The 16,015-nt window shown below is 35.1% G+C and overlaps 1 protein-coding gene across 1 annotated transcript in view; it reads right to left on the bottom strand.

The window, feature by feature from the left end:
* Positions 1 to 16,015, bottom strand: part of LOC113230523 (calbindin-32) — a 124,564-nt gene that overhangs the window by 9,888 nt on the left and 98,661 nt on the right. Inside the window, exons 5-7 of the mRNA XM_026464495.1 lie at positions 13,059 to 13,115; positions 8,632 to 8,715; positions 6,727 to 6,782 (exon numbers count right to left, since the gene is read on the bottom strand). Of these exons, the coding sequence (XP_026320280.1) occupies positions 6,727 to 6,782; positions 8,632 to 8,715; positions 13,059 to 13,115 (197 nt within the window). The remainder of the gene's footprint in view (positions 1 to 6,726; positions 6,783 to 8,631; positions 8,716 to 13,058; positions 13,116 to 16,015) is intronic.

The raw sequence follows: 16,015 nt of genomic DNA on the forward strand, positions 1-16,015 counted from the left end.
TACCCTGGACTAACTCTTTTACAAGGAGCTCTACTGCTTCTAAAAAAATCGCAAGTGCAGCGATGCAATTGCGCGTTTCACGAACGCGCGTTTGCATAGCTGCTAAAAGTTACCGTGTGTAACCACTTTATTAGGCTATTTTCGTGTAGAGATTTTTTTTCAATCCAACCATATTTGTAAGTGTAATACATAGTTTACGAATCGCAAATTAGACAATAACGAACTCAGAGAAGATGTTACAATACGAAAGTCATAAAAATAATACGAACTACATGAAACAAATTACTTATATGTATATATATATAAATTATATTACGAAATTGTATAGCTCTCATATTTAAGTCTAAAAAAGTTATTTCGTTCGTAGAACCTTTCAAACCTCTGTCCTGAAAAGATGTCATTTTGCAAATGTGGCTTTGTTACGCCACGAGAGCAAATTTTTGTTCCGTGGGCATGACAGACTAATAATTAGACTTACCTGCATCATATTTTATGATTGCAACTTTTTTATTGAAAAAAACTGCCCTCAAAAGGTCGTGAAATTACATCTTGTAAGGACTCGTTTGCGCGCAGCCATTCCACAAACCATCATACACTCACTACGCATGCGCACCGCGGCGTGCGCCAGCGACAGATCTCCGCCTACGTGCAGTTCGCGCGTCCGCAACCCAGCGTTTGTACGTGTTGTGTATAGTTCCGCCAGCCGCGCTCCGACCGCGCGGCTTTTGATGTTAACATATCATAATATGTAGGCCTTACGAATAAACTAAGTGTGTATTCTATTGTCGGTGTTTTATTGTGATTCGTAATATTCCCAACAATCTATTTGAAGTTTTATTGAAATTGGTTACCGGAAAGTTAGAGGTGAAATTATTTCTTCACATTTAAATGAGACCAATACTGTCTTACTTGGTACTTGGTGCAACGGGCTGGTTTCCGCAACTCGACGACAAAGCGCCTATTTTGCGTGTGGATATATAATAAATATGTATATATAAATATATTTATATATGGATATATAAATATGTATATATAAATATGTATATATAAATATCTTAAATACTGTCTTACAATACATACAATCTTTCCAACAAAAAAATAATCATCAAAATCGGTTCACAAATGACGGAGTAATCACGTAACATCCACACAATCAACAAAAAATACAATCGAATGGAGGATCTCCTCCTATTTTGAAGTCGGTGAAAAATGTAAAAATGATTAAGTTAAAGACGAGCTGAGCGAGTCCCGAAATTTTTTACAATTTTCTGAAAGCCTTGCAGAAGAAATTGATTCTTAGGGATAAGCGCCAAAAACGTGATATAATCACGGCGCTCGGCTTAAAAATCTTCCCACTTTGCAAGAAAATTTCTCTTTACTCAGTGCTGTTGAGTCGAAAAAACACAACGGCAAGTCTCATGCGGGCGAGCTTTAGGGAGCCCGTAAAATGTTCGTAGTTTTCAAATAATTATAAATATACCTAAAATTATTATAAATACCATATATCCATACAAATATTATAAATGCGAAAGTAATTCTTGTCTGTTGATATTTCACATCTAAACTGATGATCCAATTTAGATGAATTTTGGTATAGTGGTAGATGGGACCTAGGAGAAGGATATCGGCTACTTTTTGTAAATAAATGTAGGCCATACAAATATTTCTCTCAGTCCGGGAATCGAACCTGGAACCTCTGCAGTATGGTAACCGTTCGGCCATGGAGACAGTTAAGTTATAATAAATAAATAAAAATTAAAGATGCTCGACAATATTTAGTTTTTTTAAATTATAATTAATTAAGTACCTCTTTAAAGTGCCACCAGCTGAATGGCAACCAACTAATAACAATTGCAAAATTGTAACTATTTGATACCAAATGAGCATTTCATTGCTTCCAACACGAGGTAATTTGCTGTTATAATGAACTTCGTGTATATCACAATCGAGTCGGTCGATGGAAGGAATGTAATTAATTAGAGCGCCATGAAGCCTTTTGTTTGAAAGCACCTTTTGATGTCGAAGAGCACATCACACTTCAAAGAGACTTAAATATGACTCTTCACGATAATATAATAAAAATCATTTTCTTTCAACATTTCTTATGGGTCAGTCGCATCTAGTTTCATTTAGGTCTACGGCGGACAGAAAAGTAAAAAAGATATTACCGATCATTATAACAAATTAGATTTTAATTATTTCATTCTTGTCTATTTTGTTCTACCAATATTGGAATTAAGGGCATTATTAATAAAAGAAAAAGCTACAAAGCCTGTTTCCTTAATATTTTCGGACATTTCCTGTTATTATGGTCATTATATGAATTCAATAATAGAAGCTGAAGTATTTTTTACCTTGAATGTTCTTCCAATTTAAAAGTTGCTTGAGTTTTATTCGCTTACAGTTTTGGCAATTTTGCAGCCAAACAAAACGGAAAAATGATCGCTTCTTAATGGAGAGATTCGAATCCCCACAGCGTATGTACCTATGACTCTTGTTTCTAAGATACGTCCAGTCATGTGCAATGAAATGTAAACGTTCACACATTTTCGAATATAACGTCGGTGTTTTGTAGAAAGGGAGAAAGGGCCATTTTGAAATTTTTTTCAAGGGAGCATGTTTTAGGTTTTAACGACTGTTGAAAATATTTACACCCCGACGTCGTGTTGTGTTCAAAAATATGTAATCACGACACCAAAAAAAGGTTTATTTCTATTTCAGAGAAAAGTAAATAGCTTACAATCAGTGATAAATATATATTCCAGTAGGCTTAGCATGAGCCCGAAGACAAAAGTTATCTCCTCTTCCAACTGTCAATTTTCTCGCGATTTTCGAGAGAAAATTGACAGTTCGAAGAAAAGATAACTTTTGTCTTCGGGCTCCTGCTAAGCCTGCTGGTGTTCTATATAACGTATTTATAACGTACGTAATTTTTAAAAATATTGTATATAATGCATATTCATTAAAATGTATACAGGTTGTTTGTAAAATACTAACAAGCGCGTAGGAATATATTATAAACATCATAAACAACAACTTTTATTCCGTGACTTTTAATAGTTCGTCAGATTTTACTTTCATTCAAAAATAAATATATTTAAATGGATCTTTCTAAACGATGATAACTCTGTGTAAAACGATGGAGTCGTCAGAGAGAACGTTTGCACGTTTGAACTTACTACCTTACTACTAAATACTGTAATCAAAAGTGTCAAATAGTACAACAAAACTTGAATGTTTATTTTTTTATATGTATCATGTTTTGTCAAAACTAACGGAACGAAAGTTTTTGGTCATGACGTCACAAATCTAATCCCGCAAGGTTGTCAGTATTTAAAAAAAATATTATAATTATGATTGATTTTGAAAGGTACGGAATTTTAGTCATAGTTGTAGTCGTTTATATTCAACTTATATTTCTTCTCTTTCTAATTCTTTCTTTCCCTTGGAAAAAGTGTGAAATCTCCATACCGTATTTCGCCAACGGTCCATAGCTTGAATTTTATAGGAAAGGACATGCCCAGAAGCAGGACGTATTGAGATTTTGTCTCCCCATGCACAAAATTCTAATAATCTCATCAGATGATGGATATTGTCAGAATGGGACGGGGTCGAAATGAAAGTCATTCGATATTTCATGATTTCTTAGAACGAACAAAGCTCGACCCATTCAGATATTAAACTTTGGGGACCGTATAGCTTTACGTAAAGGGTGTCACCAAAATCGCTTTTATTATAGGGACCTCGAAATGTCGAAAAATTCCATATATTTTTAGTAGCAGCAGAAATTAAGAGATTCTGAGAAATTGAGACTTTGAGCATTGAGCTGGTTCAGGATAGGTGCAATCTTTGGCGCGAAAGAGTACCATCTACGTTTATCCCGGCTTCTGAGAGTCTTCCTCCTGGACACGAATTGCCATGGCCGATCTGTAGCTTGATTTTGATAGCCTCTCCCGATCGGAAACTTTTGACATTTCAAATCGGAACAATAGTCGATTTAACTCACAAATTAGAAAGATATAGTAGGAATCAGGTTCATCTTCTCGCTCAGAAACCCATCTGATTTCAAGACACCCGATCGGATCGATTCCAATTTGAATTAAAATCAGTCGCATGTGTGGATTTTCGGATGGTTCTAACCTGGACTGCTTGTGCTGTGCGACTCAAACGATGGCCCACCTTATATCGTGCCCTGTGTGCCCTAACACCTGCACGCTTAATGATTTAATGGAGGCTGCTAGTGACGCGTTAAGCGTGACTGAGTTCTGGGCCACCATAGTACAATGAATGTCATCGATACGACAAGAAGAAGTAGCAGCAGAGCTCCTTGTGAGTCAAGTACTGCCTCTTTACCTACTTGCACTAAAATGAGCATTACTGCGTTTCGATTTTGAAGGGTAAGGGTGCTGGTGAAATTATTGGCACATGGGGCTTAGCAACTTATGTTTAGCGTGATGGGCACAGTGGCAGTACCCCTAAAATGTTTGCGATTTAAAGCTCTGAGTAGCATGCTACTGTCATGGGTAGGCATGTCGCTTGCCACCAGGCGCACCACCACTTGTTCGTCCCGTCACTTGATAGTGTAAAAAATAAAAAACACTTTGAAATAGTGTCTATATGATAATTCTCATGGGTGTTTCTCATGTTTTTTTTATAAATTTTAAAGAGGTATTCAACAAAATTACTTTTATTGTGGAGACTCCGAAATCGTGGAGATAAAACCAGCTGTTCCACATATGTTGGTGGAGTATGTACGGACATTTTGAAACGTCATTTATACTTTTATATTTGTTTGCTTTTTCTGTTTTTCCTGTTACGACAAAAATGTTAAAAGGTACTTAGTAGAATTCGTGAACATAAAGTCAGCTACATAACCGAATACCACATAACAGGATACGGTAAAATAAGTTAAAAACAAACCTCGGTAGATATACAGTTTATTAATACTAGATGCCTGTTGGAGATTAGGAGATCTTTCTCAGGGGGCCTACCATTACCTTTCGAAAAACAATCTTATTTCAATGTAAGCATAAAGTAAGCTTATTGTAATATTACTCATATACGAACCATGACAAACCTGTCAACCAAGTAATGTATTATTGCTAAAGTGACTGAAAGAACGAGTGATTTGCAAATATTGTCTATTCCTTAGTAAAAGTAGGAAAGAACTGTATAATGCCATCTCTTTCTTTTTTGATGTTCCGAATCGTGTTATCGTAGTATAATGTTAAAGTACTTAATATTATTTACATTTAGAGAATTTTGACTGCTAAAAAAAGAAAAGTATGTAATAATGAAATCTATTAAAATAAACGTTATTTTCAACTATTATTCCGCATTTTCATGAAGAAAAATAAATAAAACAAGCTGAGTATTGATAGTCACGTTGTGAATTCGGAACCAAAGTCTAGTGACAGCTGTTAGTTTCACCAAGGAGCATATAGATGGCGCTGTCATAATTTTACGAAATAAGCATCGCGTATTTTTATTTTACGAGAAAAAATATTTCCTATGTGCTATTAAATAAAAAATAAACAAAATACTGAAGAGATTTATGTAAATAAATAATTTCAACTTAACTTTTAATCATAACAAATCAATATTAAGACAATAAAACTGAAAATAATATTGTTTCCATTGCATACGTTTAACTATTTTAAGTTTGCTAAATTTGACCTAAGAGCAATATTACTCTAATGTCAAAGTCGCGTCATAGTACGAACTGAGTGACTGAATAGTCACAAAGCTGCCAATAAAACATCATAGTTTTAACATTACAAATAAGCTTACTTTAAGCGCGGTATGGTACGAAAAGTCAATGTAAGGTTAAAGTAATATTGTTTTAAGAGGTTATCGTAGTCATGGTCATGTAATTAAATCTTTGTTTGTGATTTTCCGTATTTAAATATTATTATTTTATTTTTTATTAAATATACAGGTAATGCACAATAAAAGCTTAAATACCGGAAAGTAAAACTAGAATTCAATTACATGTATAAAATTAGGTCCCCAAGGTAAGGTGCCCAAGGTAGCTAGTAGACTATCTGGGAAAACCACGCGTTTTCCCAGATAGTCTATTAATTCTTGGAAAAAATTTGGTACAGATGAAGGGCACCCGTGCAAGGGAATTCACGGGCCAAAGGTTTCGACTCCAAAGGCTGTAAATTGGTAGTCGCAGTCGAGGTCCTGGTACTTATTACTTTTTATTCTTTGCGCCAGCTCAGTGGCTGAGCCGGCCCTTTTGATGGTGTGCTGGAGATGGGATGGGGCAAGTGTGTCGTTTTATATTTTGTATTTTATTTGATATCTTTTAACAATTTTGTTACATCTATGTGGTCAAACATTAGAATGGATAGCTTCTGTAGATCTTTAGTTACAAAAATAGGAACAAGATCTGGGTCCGTTACCTTGAAAGCAGCGACTGTATCAAAAGATCTCGTTAGGATCTGCCTTCTCCTTTTCTTGTAACTTTAGATTTCCCTTTGAGGACGGAATTTAATAATAGACTCTTTACCACATCGATGTCTTACGTGGAAAAGCACCAGAGTTCACAAGCACACCAAATCCCCTTTGATCATAATTTATATGAACGACAACAATTCACACATATATTACAATTCTAAACCATTGTGAGTCATACTCACGTCCAATCGGCTCAAAAACTCAAAGAAGAGAAAGTTAAATACATATAGGTATTATTAGTATTGATTTGTAGTGTTTACTTACTTGGCCATCTCTGAGAGCTGTAATCTGCCGTCTTTATTTGAATCAAACACTTGTAGCTGTAAAAATATTAAAAATCAGTACACACATAAAGAAACATTTACGTATTTTCAGAAATAATGCGCATAAATTACATGTAGGCGTTTCAGTGCTCGCGAAATTGAATGCAAACAGCGTTTCTACATGATCCAATTTACAATGTTGTAGGGTTACCGGGTATTGAAAACCTTTTACTAATGCATTCTATCTTATGAACACGCATTTTGTGTTCAATTACGCACGTGCTAAAACGCCTTTTTCGTTCCCAGCATTTAAGAACCTAACACAGAGAAAATATTTTATTTATCTATGGTATCCAATTTGGATAATACTACATGATCTATTTCAACCTATTATGAAAGCTATGTCAATGGAATAGCATCCTTTTATCAATAAGTAAATTGAAAATTCGAGAATTAACGAAGGCCTGGTGAATCGTATAGACGTCGTATTTCATCATGATAATACGAAAGGAGCCTTCCCCCACAACGTCTATTTACCCGGGCAACAATCGGCAAGTACCTTACGTCGATGGACAAATCCTTTCACCACGATAGCAAGCATATCCCACAGTTCAGCAATAGCCGGGAGGCTACTAGTGATGTGGTCGCCGTGGCCGAGTTTTAGGCCACAATAGTATATCATCAATAAGAAGAAAAACTTATTTTTGGGACCTACTTGCTAACTTAATGGCAAAACAGACTAATCAAACATTCAAAAGATTAAAGAGACAAGCTCCCAACCAACACAGAGAGAAGATGGTAGCTGGAGGATCCGAAAGAATCAGGAGCCGGAAGACATTGTGTCAGAGCCCAAAATTATATTATTTCTCCGATATCCGCAATACTCCGTTGGTTCGGACATTTCGAAAGGATACCACCTCATAAAGCGTATATGGACGTCCTAGTTAGTGGTCGACCAGTTGGTCGGTCAAATACCGATGGAGGCGCGAAGCGGAGAAAGACCTCCCTGCACGCAGAGAACTGCGAGGGGGTTACATAAGACAGAGTGCGCTGGCGCCAACTGGTACCGCAAGCCAAGATCCTTTTCGGGTTGCTGAGCCAGCGGAGTGACGCCAAACCACACACCTCTTTACAAAGTCGTCAAGAACTATTGCAGTTAGGTTGGGACATGTTACCTCTTATTCGCCCGATATTGCTCTTTCATATTTTCACTTGTTTCAGTCTTTATAGTTTGACGTATCAGTTCCGAATTCAAGAAATAATGGTCCGAAATGTGTCAAGGATCATTTTATATCCAGGTGAACATCCGAAGTGGGCCTGAGTTTTCTAAATTGGCATAGTCTCGGATTCGGAACGAATACGAATTGAATGCACTGCGCAAACGCGTTTACACAATTATTTGAACGGACATGACGTTGATAACGAAGGGATCATGACACTTCCTAACTATACTTACTATAGTAACAACCTCGAAGCACTATATTATTAACATCATAAACAACAACTTTTATTCCATGGCTTTTAATAATTCATTGCTTTCGTACAAAAATAAAAATATTTAAATGGATCGTTCTAAACGATGATAATTCTGTGCGGTAACAAAAGAAAGCGTTATACCCGATGCAAAAAGCAGGAGCGGGGGTGGGTGTCGTCGGTGAGGACACTACTTTGAACGAACTTTACTACCAAATACAGTGTCAGATACTACAACAAAAACTTAAAAGTTCATTTTGGTAAATTTATTACATTTTGTAAAAAGTCATGGAACAAAAGTTGTTGTTTATGATGTTAGTAATATAGTTCTATGAGATTGTTATTGTTTTACAAATAACTGTGGCCTGGTACTAACTGTACATATTGTAAACATATTATAATATATAATGATTTATATTGTGATCGTGTTTACCATCGTATCGGTGTACTCGATGAGTTTGTCTTCGGACACGTCGTTGATCTTCTTAGCTTCCTTGAGCAGGTCGCGGAGGAAGTTCTGAATACAAAAATGACGTCATGTTATAATAGAGGTTTTTTATAGATTTTAAGTTAAATTAAATAGGTACTGTTTTCATCAAACACAATGCACGAGGACGGTTTGATAAGTCCGTTACTTTAAGAAGAAAAAAAAAATTTTTTAAAACGGTTCTTTTTGACGTAATCTCCTTTTAACTCTATACACCTTGACCAGCTATATTCAAACTTCTTCAACCCATCAAAAAAATATTTTTAGTCAAACTGTGAAAAATAGGCCTCTGTTTCAGATAACACTTTGACGCAAATCGGCTAATTTGATAAATACTAGAATGGGTGTGTAGTAAGAGCTCGACAAGTTTTGATATTTTGATTGCAGATGAGAAACGGAATACTCGAAATTCCGTCGGCGACGTGTGGCGCAATCTGGTGTCAGTAAGGAGTACTAAATAAAGGAATAAAAATTCCGAAAAAGTTTTTATTTAATCTTAAAGTTGTTATTTTTTTATATTTTTTAATATCTAGTGACGAGACGAACATGTTGTGCGCCTGATGGTAAGCTACACGCCTGTACATAACAGTTGCAGTGCCACGCAGAGCTTTAAATCGCAAAGATCTGATGGGCACTGCTAGTGCGCCCGTCGTCCAGAGACATAAGTTGACAAGTTCGATGCGCCTGTAATTTCACCAGCACCTTTACCCTTCAAAACCGGAACACAGTAATGCTGACATTACTGCTTGGCGGCAGAAATAGGTAAGGTGGCAGTACTACCCTGGACGAACTCTTTCACAAGAAGCTCTATTGCTACTAAATTACGTACGTCTATCGAAAATAATGTAATATAATATATAACTCTGATTTCTATTTCTAATATGTTGATGAAAAGGATTAAGTCTCAGCATAGTGCTGTTTTTCAATCTCCGCCTATGTTCTCTGCCGGACATTGTTGGAACATAATTGTAACAATCATCGTTAATCTAACTTAAATCTATTAATTTACTGGTTACGAGTGATAATGTAATAAGTATATAGTTACACCCGTTACACCATACAAACACAATAAGCAACACAAATCTACTCAGGACGACAATGGGTAATAAGCACTGAAAACAGTGCTGGGAACGCATTGCGTTTTACAGCAATTACTTAGTTTGTGACTTTTGTTACTGCGGCTGGCATCACACAAAGTATCTCTATATTTAGTGTTCTTTTTACAGTTTGTGTGAATAGTTCGTGTTTTAATTTAATTTAATTTTTGTAAACATTATTATGTTGTTTGGGTTTTTGTTTCGTAATTATTTATTTATGCTTTACGTTGAATATTTTAATTATGTTTTTCATTCTTATGTTTTGTTTCGTTTTCTTTTTTCGTTTGTGGTGTCATTGTGGTAAGAAAGTAAATAACGACAAGAACAATAACGCACACACAAATGTACTTTCTTTCTTTCTTTTTCTTTTTAAATACTTATCAAGTATACGAAACAACTCTGGATTACTGTTGCACAACCGATTTGTCTTAATTGTCATACAACAGTTTTTCTTACATAACCTACAAATTTTAAATGTGTTTTATAAAACACATTTAAAATTTTCGGAATCTTAATTTTAAATCCTCCTTCCAATCTTTACACTTAGATACTTGTTCGATTGCGATTGAATTTTTCGATTTACTCGTAATTGATTACAAAAACTTTAATTGAATGAACCGAATGTTTTTTCCGTGCAGCACTGTAACCATAGACTATTCATACATCTAAAATTAAAATGTAACCTCACTTTTTAATTACCATTTTTTAAATACGATTTTACGATGTTATTCAAATGAATAATGTTAGAAAAAGTGATGAGACATCAAGTCAAAATCTTTGAAATATACGTGAAAGTGTTACTTATTCGATTTATTGAATAACTGATTTAGAATTGAACTATTCTGCCAAATTATTACTGTGACAACCGCGCTCCGATTGGCCAGCCCGAATTCGAAACAATTGAGGGGTGTCGTCAATGGGTGTTTCACTTCAAATCGACCAGTTAACTTGAGCTTTGCTATAATGGACGAAAATTGCAAAATCACATATTTAATATTTAATTACCGATGAAATTTGATACCGTTTGTTTTGTAATTAGATGTTTTGCGGTTTTTCTTCACAACACTGAATAGAACAGCATGCCGTTGTTACAAATATTTTCTTTATTACAATAAATACAGAATATTTTTGGAATATACGGAGACGTACACACAGGTCAGTTGTTGGCGCTGTACTATTTCAGCTGTCTAATTTGTAATTTCAGTGCAAACGAGAGATGATATTTATAAGTGATGTAGCACTGATGAGTTACCAGGAATACGGCCATACGGCCCTTATTTCGTGTCTATTTCTGGTTATAACCAGAAAGCATATATACCAGTATAAATACTCGATGTTTCGTCCTCTTGGTTTCGTCTATTAGGCGGTAATTTCAGTTAGGTAGTTGCCAGTGGACCTTGCGAATGTTTATGTGCTTGTTGCAAATATTTGTTTTTGGCTTTTAAAGACTTTTTTGGCGTAATCTGTGGGAAATCTATGAAAACTTTTTATACGTTTCAATAGAAAAGCTCATTGACTTACAATTATATGGACGTCGGGTCCGCGCTAAAAAGTGTCCGCACTTGTAAGGCGCTAAAATCGTATACAGAGCGCCAAACCCCGCTTTATCTATTCTTATTATATTATTTATATATTCTTCATTTGTTCTACTGACAGCGCGATAGTGCGATGACATTATAATTTAAATTTCGAATAGTAGTTTTTGTATTAGACCCGTCGTCCATTTATTTGTAAGTCAATGGAAAAGCTATAAAATTCCTCATATACATTTGTTTCTTGGTAATATTTTTATGACATGATGAACTTAGAATAATAACGCATAGAAACCTAGTCCGCACACACTAAGTGAGGCAAAATGAAGCGCTCCCAATGGGCCTACATGAGCGGGCGGGCCGTCAGTGCTCAAGGTTAACTTGCACCGCGAACAGCTCAAGAATTTTAGCTAAAAATGACGAAATGTGCGGTAAATGAGTGTAAAAATACGTCAGCCAAACGTAAAATAGATACTAACATCACATTCCACAAGGAAGTAACGCGTTTCAACTTGTATTTTTATATAAATATTCACTAAAACCGAAAATTAACCTACTACTAAAACTAGCTTACATGAATTTGATTTTTGCCTCACTTGTGGCAGTTCGTTTGATATGAAATTGATATGAAACTATCATTCTATGCGTTATTATTCTAAGATGATGAAAGCATTTATGACATATGATCTTATGTGGCTTTATGTGTGGTTTCTTGTAACCGATGATGTGAAGGGCTAAACCAAATGTACATGTAAACCAATGTAGCTTGTGATGTGTCGATATATATATTTACATTTTGTTACGTATTAATTCATTGAATTGTTTATTTAATTATAATTAAATTTTCTAATATTTAAATTAGATTTATTATGTAACCTACTTACGTAAAAATTTATTAAATAAGGTATTTGTACACATTTTTTAAATAAAATTGTTATCTGTTGAAATAGTGCTTGTGACAGCGTAATCTAGTTATATATCTGCTTTGTTCCGTGCCATGCGTATTCTTCTTTTACCAGATCCACTGAAAAACAGTATCGTGACACCTTCAGTGAGAGGACAATAGGCTGAGTAGATGACGGATTCTGTAACGGCACAGCGTACACGTGGCCCGTTTTGTTAATTATTATTCGCTATGATTACGAATACATAGATCAAACACATAGAAAATTTTTTTTTTCGTCGACCCGGTGGCGCTTGAACCCACGTCCATACTGCACCGTAGCGTCGCTCTAACCATCTGATTCACAGGTCCAGTTACCGAGTCGACGAAATTCTCTCATGTCTTTTTGTTATGGCTCAACTCACACTGGCGCAGAGTCGAAGCGTCGCGACGCGTCATGTTTTTCGCCTATAGCATATTCATCTCTATTTTTCCAGTATTAAGGTATAAATTTCTGTTTTGCAAATATGGAATCTTCAGTCACTTGGGCGTCGTGAGGCGTCATACGTCGACCACACTGTGATCTCGGCGGCGTTTTTTTTAGTTGAAAAACAGGACGCGACAGTGTGAATTGAGCCTATAGATCTTTATACTGATTTTTCGGCTTTCGTCGCCGCTAGTAACATCTAGTGAGAGGTTTCGAATAACCTTCTCACAACAAAAAATCTTAATAAATATTATTTGTTATGTTAAGAATTTATTTAACATTTCTTCTATTATTTTTGAATTATTATAATTATTATTATTTTTCTTTCACTCTCATAAATTGTTAAATAGTTTGTAATGAGGCATGTGACTTACCTTCAATTCGTCAGCCTCGATGTACCCGCTTCCATCTGTGTCGTATTCACGCCAGATCTGTGCAAACCATTATATGATCAGTTTTAATACCGATAAGATACAATTTTTTAATGTCACTTATGAAATCAATCCGATTGAAGGCTTTACGAGGCACAAACTTTTTCCAGGCGGAAAAAAATCTTTTATTTTCAGACTACACAGCAAGGTGTACAGTTTGTTTGTAGTAATAATAATAATATTAACAGTTAGTATAGACCATAGGTTTCCAAATTTTTGGCCCACCATCTCAAAAAACAACTGAAAACACAAATTTTTTATATTAACACAAAAAGTTTTTTTATACTATATATTTATTTATTTAGGGGCTTTGATCGTTATTGAACTTGTCAGCCCCATTAGAAAAATAATGCCTCAAGAAGTAATGCCTAAATAAAATCGAGACAGATAAAAAAAAATTATTATAAAAAAAAAAAAAAAAATCTAAATAAGTACTACCTAACCAAACATGTATACAATCCACTGCACTAGATGTTGGCTCTGATAAAATAGATTGAAACCACCCAATATTAAATGTACGGAAACCAGTCCGTGCAAATAACCGCGCCCTGATAAGTTCCGTCCGAACACACTCCATGAGCAAGTGATGTCCTTAGGAATCCCACATACTTCGCAATTCAATGAGTTCACCCTTCGCGTCAAATACAAAACATTTGTTTAATTGAATGTGTCCGGATCGAAACCTTTGCACGTTGACAATTTGACCTCTGCTTAACTTGACATGGTCTAACCAAGGGACACAAGGAGGCTCATTTACAAGGAAAAAGAAGATGTATGTATGTAGTGCAGTTTATATAGATAATACAGGTTTTTATTTCAAATGCGGTAGCACTCCCTGCACTGCATCAACTCTCCCCAGCGTCCATTTTGGGGCACTAAACATTCGGACAGACGGATTCGAAACGACGTCTTCTAGCATACCGTGTCAGACGCTATACCAACTGATAAAACTTTCATAGATTTCTCTACGACTAAAAAGTCGTTATACAAAGACACGACAACAAGCACATAGAAAAATTCGTGAGGTCCGCTTGTTCGTTCTGTGGCTTAGTTGGTATAGCGTCTGGCACGGTATGCTAGAAGACGTTGATTCGAATCCGACCGGATCGAAGGATTTTTTTCTGAGTGTTCGATCTTTGTATTAATAATTATAACAAACTAGTGGAGTAATTTAAAAAAAAAATTGAATATCAATTCAATAACAATTTAAAGTAACAATACTTATTAATAAAACAGAATTAAAATTACACACATTATAATTGTAATGATCCTAATGGACTTTAATGAATAGCCGTTTGATCATAATTTATATTTTAGCATCATAGAAACGTACGATAGAAGTGATAAATCTCATCAAGATATGTCACGACATAAGCGTCTGAAAACTGGAACACGAAATGAAAAATGACTGAAGACGAAAAACGACTTCGATTACTAACTACAATATATTTGTTGTTTGGTAAGTCCGTCACTTTGAAAATAAAAAAAATTAAATGATGGTTTATTTTTCTACGTATCTGCTTCGAGCAGCATTTCCTGACACGTATAAGTAGGGAATAGGCAGGTAAAAAAAAAAAGTATAAGCGCGCGTTTAGTGTACACTATAGAAGATAGGTCTAATAATACGTCTGTAGTGATTCCAAAACTGAATCGACTAAAACTTGGTAACGATGGGGCACTAAAGGTATGGTCCCATACAAAAAAGACACATTTTATTTTTTTCCTACTAAACTATTAGATTTATGGCAAAATGTGATACGACAATATTTAATTAGGACAACAGGATATCTCGATTGGAATTTTTTTTAGAGAGGTATCGCGAAAAAATCCAATCTCCGCAATATCGCTGATCCGACCCACTGTGTCGCAAAGTTAAGATAAATATAGTGTACCTGCCTGTCCCAAATTACGCAAATTTTTAGTGTACTTAAGTGATTTCTCGAACCCCGAACAAGTCCACGACCTAAAAAATATTGTCGTAAGGCAGTCTCCATTTTCTGTCTATGTTCCTCGAAGTTTAGGTAAAAAAACTATACCTACTCCGATCCCTGCTCATTAATGATTTGCATTTTTAAGGCAACAAACAAAATTGTAATGTTTTTAATATGTTATGTAAACAGTAACCGCGACACGTAACGTATTTATTATTTATAAGACAATAAGTTAAAGTATAAAGGTAAAGGGCAATAAATGCTTAAATACTAGAAATTGAAACTAGGATTAAATTAAATGTTTAAAATTGGGTCCCCGAAGCTCTACTGCTACGAAAAACTATCAATTAAAAATCATCACGTTCGTAAAAAAATTACATCACTAATTAAGTTATGTAATTTTTTTGAAAGTAATCTTTTTACCAGGATAATTGGTTGCAATATGGTGTCTCATAAATAATTTGATTGATAATGAGAAAAAATTATGCCACCAAAGTAATAAAAAATGGCGACCTAAAAAATTACTCTTAAATATTCATGGGATATGCTCACGTAGTATTGATTTATCTAAATTTACGGCGCACGAACGTGATCGAATGTTTTCACAGCCTTTAAATTTGTTTGTCACAAAAGGCCGAGGACGCTAACGATTTTCATGAGAGAGAATTCATTGTTCAATGCTGGCATTCCCAAAATGGTTTTGTGGAGGATCACTTTTAAAATCAGCTTAATATAACTATTTCTTTTGTGAAAATACTCCATTAGTTTGTTATTATTATTGATACAAAGATGGAGTAACACAAACAAAAATTCCTTACATCTCAATGGACTCGAAACAGCGTGTATTGCCGCACCGCTCTTACCAACTGAGCTCTTGCGAATTTCTAAGTGCTTGTTGCAGATATTTGTACAGGGTTTAAACGGCTTTTTTTGCCTGTGAGAAACTTATAAAAGTCTATATTTTGTGTT

This window comes from Hyposmocoma kahamanoa, unplaced genomic scaffold (genome assembly GCF_003589595.1).
Source record: "Hyposmocoma kahamanoa isolate Upper Pololo Valley unplaced genomic scaffold, ASM358959v1 101, whole genome shotgun sequence".
Classification (NCBI taxonomy): domain Eukaryota; kingdom Metazoa; phylum Arthropoda; class Insecta; order Lepidoptera; family Cosmopterigidae; genus Hyposmocoma; species Hyposmocoma kahamanoa.